Source organism: Watersipora subatra, chromosome 2 (assembly GCF_963576615.1).
Source record: "Watersipora subatra chromosome 2, tzWatSuba1.1, whole genome shotgun sequence".
Lineage (NCBI taxonomy): Eukaryota > Metazoa > Bryozoa > Gymnolaemata > Cheilostomatida > Watersiporidae > Watersipora > Watersipora subatra.
This window is the reverse complement of record NC_088709.1, coordinates 4,225,973-4,230,326: the sequence shown is the minus strand read 5'-3', so window position 1 is coordinate 4,230,326 and position 4,354 is coordinate 4,225,973. Positions and strand designations below refer to the sequence as shown.

General features: G+C 36.2%; 2 protein-coding genes across 2 annotated transcripts in view; one reads left to right on the top strand and one right to left on the bottom strand.

Annotated features, from left to right (window-relative positions):
- Window positions 1-4,354, bottom strand: part of LOC137387418 (uncharacterized) — a 55,528-nt gene that overhangs the window by 25,100 nt on the left and 26,074 nt on the right. The window lies entirely within an intron of this gene.
- On the top strand, window positions 467-4,240 carry LOC137386822 (uncharacterized). Its single transcript, XM_068072975.1, has 5 exons — window positions 467-664; window positions 873-1,026; window positions 1,829-1,999; window positions 3,031-3,317; window positions 3,464-4,240. Exons 1-5 carry the CDS (start codon window positions 579-581, stop codon window positions 3,963-3,965), a joined length of 1,200 nt encoding a protein of 399 aa, XP_067929076.1. The 5' UTR covers window positions 467-578; the 3' UTR covers window positions 3,966-4,240.

Here is a 4,354-nt window from a genome sequence, read left to right as displayed (position 1 = left end):
GGCTGTATATCATTGGTTTTACGAAGCGTTTGCTGATGTGTCGATGATTATTCTGACAAGCAAACAAATGAACTGGGCTGATGCAAGTACGCGAAAATGCATGACAGTCAATTTACAGTCACGTTGCGCAATGTTGACCAGAGTCAATCACACTACTCACAAAAAACTGAAATTAGTTAGTGTTTGCCAAACTAGCAAAAACAGTCGAAAGTAATCCACATTTTGCTCAAAAACAACCTTTTAAAAACTAAATTTATTATAACCAGTTAAGCGCAAACCTATAAAATATTATTTGCAACAAAGCTTTTACACTATATATTTTTTCCTTGTAGATTATACGCGTTTCCCGTGGTAGTGATTCAGATAGGTTAAATACACGTGTAAATCGATGGATCATTTATGCACCGTACCCAAACGTATAAAAGGCCAAGCACATAGATTATGGCAACATCTTTTTTGTATTAACGTCAAAAACAACAAGTTACACTCTTCATCAGTTACCAGAGTTACCAGCTACCATACCTCTATCATTTTTGATCTAATTATACTTTCCATCATTTGTCGGGTCTGCAAGAGGGATGATGTCAAAGATTGCTTTGCTGCTGCTAGGTGGAGCGGTGTTCAGTTGCTATGGCCAGTGCGGACATGACCATCCTTACCGGAGGTGAGATTTGACATTCGCGCATATCAGTATTAAAAAAGACTACTCGAGGATATATATACCTTTCCATAATACATTATTGAAAAGTTCTAGAACTACTTGCTGTAGGTATTTCCCATAGACAACTAAATTGATTTACACCATGCTGGTTTTCTTGTATCGTAGTTCTCTGGTAACTAGCATAAGCGTATCCATCTTTGTATTCTTGAAGGAATCTGCATGGTTTGAGATGGAGCGTAGAAGCACCATGGAGGAGTGCCTTTCCCACAGTATTCGATGATGATTGGTTCTTTGTGCGTCCTTACTACCACATATTGGGCAGCTATCACGATGATATAACTACCCATCATTTAACTGATACCACGGTATGTGCTTCAGTAGAATAATTTGGAAGTGCTTTGAACGGATCTATAGACTTAATGTATAGTTTTAATACTTTGCGTAAATGAAAATTTTCGCAAAATTTCTAAGCAGCGGAAATTTCTGAACATAGCAATGAAGGATAGACAACTCCTATAATGACAAATTATTTTCGGAAATCTTTCTTAACACAAAGTATTAGAACCATTTGTTTTACTGAATATCAAGTAATTTACTTCTTTAAAATTATTCAAACTTATGTTGTGGTCTCCTGAAATATTTATAAATAATATAATTTATAATTATATTTCACCATCATGAAAAACGATGAGCATACAAACGATTTTATTAAAAAACGTATATCACTTTTGCAAATTATTTATATAAATGACTCAAATATTCAAGCGTTTTTACACTTGATAATTTTATCAACTTTTTCTAAAAACCAATATAAACCAGTTATCAATTGTTTAATAACACTTTGATTGCCCTGATGTACCCTAATTTGATGCTCCCATATTTTTTGCGGCTGTAATACCTTGCGTGATTGGAAATTTTCGCAGATAGTTTGTCATTACAGCAGTTGTCTAACTTTCACTGCTATCTTTAAGAAATTTTGTATCTTTGAAATTGTGTGGAATTTCCCATTCGTGCAGAGTACAACAACCAGTTAATGCAAGCGTTATATGACAATGCATTTGCTTCAGTTATTGAGTGCAAAACTGTAAACCATATCATTTGTCTTGTTAGATATCTTTACTAAACCTCTGTAAAATGTTGCTTGCACCCTTTAGTCAAAACTTTCAGGCTGAAACGAGCAGTAGAGTGGCTCAGAAATGCTCCAGCGAGAAGCCAACCACTTCTGAATCAAGAGAAGAAGAAATGAAAAGTCAACAAGAATTTGCAAAACCGAATAGAGAGGAGGTGAATCCATCAAAGGAGAACAAAAGAGAACGCCGGTATAATCAGGATAGAGAGGTAAGAAATTGGTAGATTTATCCAGTGTTGATAGCTGCATATTTACCATACAACCTCTATTTGACCACCACTATAAAGGAAGGGTTAAAAATAGAGCGCCATGGCTTACAAATAGAGATTTTATGGTACCTTAGATTGGAGGTTAAGACGGAATAAAAAACGATTTACTTCCAACAGTAACTGATTAATTTAGAACTCTGAATTTCGACCTAAAGCAGTGACTGCCTCATCTATAGAGGTATACAAACATGAGTGAGTCTTTGAGCATTTCAATGACGATATCATCTAGGTGAGTGTCAGCTAGTCTCTCTCTCTCTCATCTCATTCTACTTTTAATAAATGGATATTGGAGTGAACCTAGCGAAGTGTCTACCTCATTGATTGGGTATTCCAAGAAAAACCTAAACAACCGCAGTGCAACTACAAAACAATCAGTATAGTTTATCCAAATGGTGGGGGAGCGGGTGGTTTTGTTCGATCAAACCATTTTTTACCACAGAAATGTTTCTGAAAATTTAACAGCTAGTCATAGTTTGCTGAGACACTCGAGTTAAACAATGGTAAATAGTTATATTTCACTCTGGTAAAATATCAGAAGTTAATAAAAACAAAGTAAAATAATAACACTTTATTTTTATGCCAACTCGTAACATTTTACTGCTTAATATTGTATTATTTAATTTTGTACTTTTCTCACTCTTATTACTGAAACAAGGAGCAAAGCACTGAGCAAAGAATATTTTGTCTACTTATTTGTGAGTGAAGGCGTGTTGGAGTAGGTGGACGACTGCATGATTGGTTACTAATGGATGTAGTAGGTCAATCGCCTCAAGTAGCTTTAAATAGAATTGTCTTACCACACCGAGAGAACTCCCTCTAGTAAAACTTACTAGTTTGTTTGTACCCTAACAGGAAGTGACTCACAAAATGACCGGCTGACCTACAGTAGTGACAATACACTATAGCTGAAGGTTTGTTAAAGCATGTGATGCAGGAATTTTGTGAAAAGCAATAATTTATATTTTTAAAAGGAGAACCAAAGAAGAGAACATATTTTGATGAACCCTAACGGAAAAGATGCTGCAGCCACTTCGGCTGACAGGAAGTTCTCTCACGACATGGAAACTTTGGTTCCAGAGCATCACCACAAACCATGTGCGAGTCAACAACAGCAATTCTCTACCCGGATACAGGACAACTGTAATAATATGGAAAATAAGCAACAATTTAGACAGACACAACAAATGGGAGAAACAAGTAGAAGACAAGCGGTACCAGAGAGTCAGAAGAAAAAGCTTCCAAACCCTGAAATAATAAGGTAGGATGTTGCTAATCTCTTGAACACCCTAACTATAGTCAATATTCAAAGTTAACACAACTTTCACTATTCGCAGAACAATTGAAACAGAGTTTTACAACCTGGTCATACCTAAAGGATTTACAATTTTGTTTGTGGTTTTGTAGACGAAGCCGACCTGTGGAAATAGCGAGACACAAAGTAGAAGGCTACGTTCCTGATGACATCACAGTCAACATTGCAGGAGGAAGAGTGACAGTTCAAGGGAAGCACATCTGCCATTGCAGTGAGAATTGTATAAGCAAAGAGTTTACCAGGTCCTATGTTTTACCTGCTGATGTCAGCCCGCGTTCAATCACGGCAACTTTAGACAAACACGGTATTCTTGTCGTGCAAGGCCAGCATACTAACCAGAGAGATGAACAGTTGGCTCCTTTAGTTAATGTACATGTGCAAGGAATCGGAATCTCACAATCAACAGAAATCAGCCCAGAAGAGTTAAGGAGGTGTTTACGGACTAAAGGAGGCATAAAACTATCAAAGATGAACCAAAGAACAGGACAAGTGCAAGATGAAAATTATGTGTATGATCAGGATGTTACCAGGCAGTCTTTACATGATGAGGATCCTGCTTATGTGGAGGATGCTTATGTGGAGACTGAAGACTAGAGATATATTATTCATCATAATTATATAACATTGCAAATTAGTTCATGATCTCTATTCGCCAATTGACCTCTATAAAGCCATTTTTTTAATAATCTTATCCTAGACGCTCTTATAGAAACATTTTTAGCCTACAATGAAATTAAATAACTGTTTATATATGTAATCTATTGGTAATATGAAAAAATAATGTTTTTGCTAAATGTACATTTAATACTTCAACGTAAGCTGTTGAATACACACATATTCCTAATAAACTGAGCAGATGCAGCCTTCCAGACACTTGTCTAGCATGTCAATAGCTGTTAGATGCTTGCGACTCAAACTTGTACGCATCACTAGTGTTTACATGCAATGCCTGATGAGGCACTAGAGAAGAGAACAGTGTTCAA

Excerpts from the sequence above, each read along its gene's own strand:
- LOC137386822 (XM_068072975.1), top strand. The coding sequence starts at position 579 with ATGATGTCAAAGATTGCTTTGCTGCTGCTAGGTGGAGCGGTGTTCAGT. Across the intron at positions 2,000-3,030 it reads GGTATAATCAGGATAGAGAG|GAGAACCAAAGAAGAGAACA; the intron begins GTAAGAAATTGG and ends TATTTTTAAAAG. Across the intron at positions 3,318-3,463 it reads CCAAACCCTGAAATAATAAG|ACGAAGCCGACCTGTGGAAA; the intron begins GTAGGATGTTGC and ends GTGGTTTTGTAG.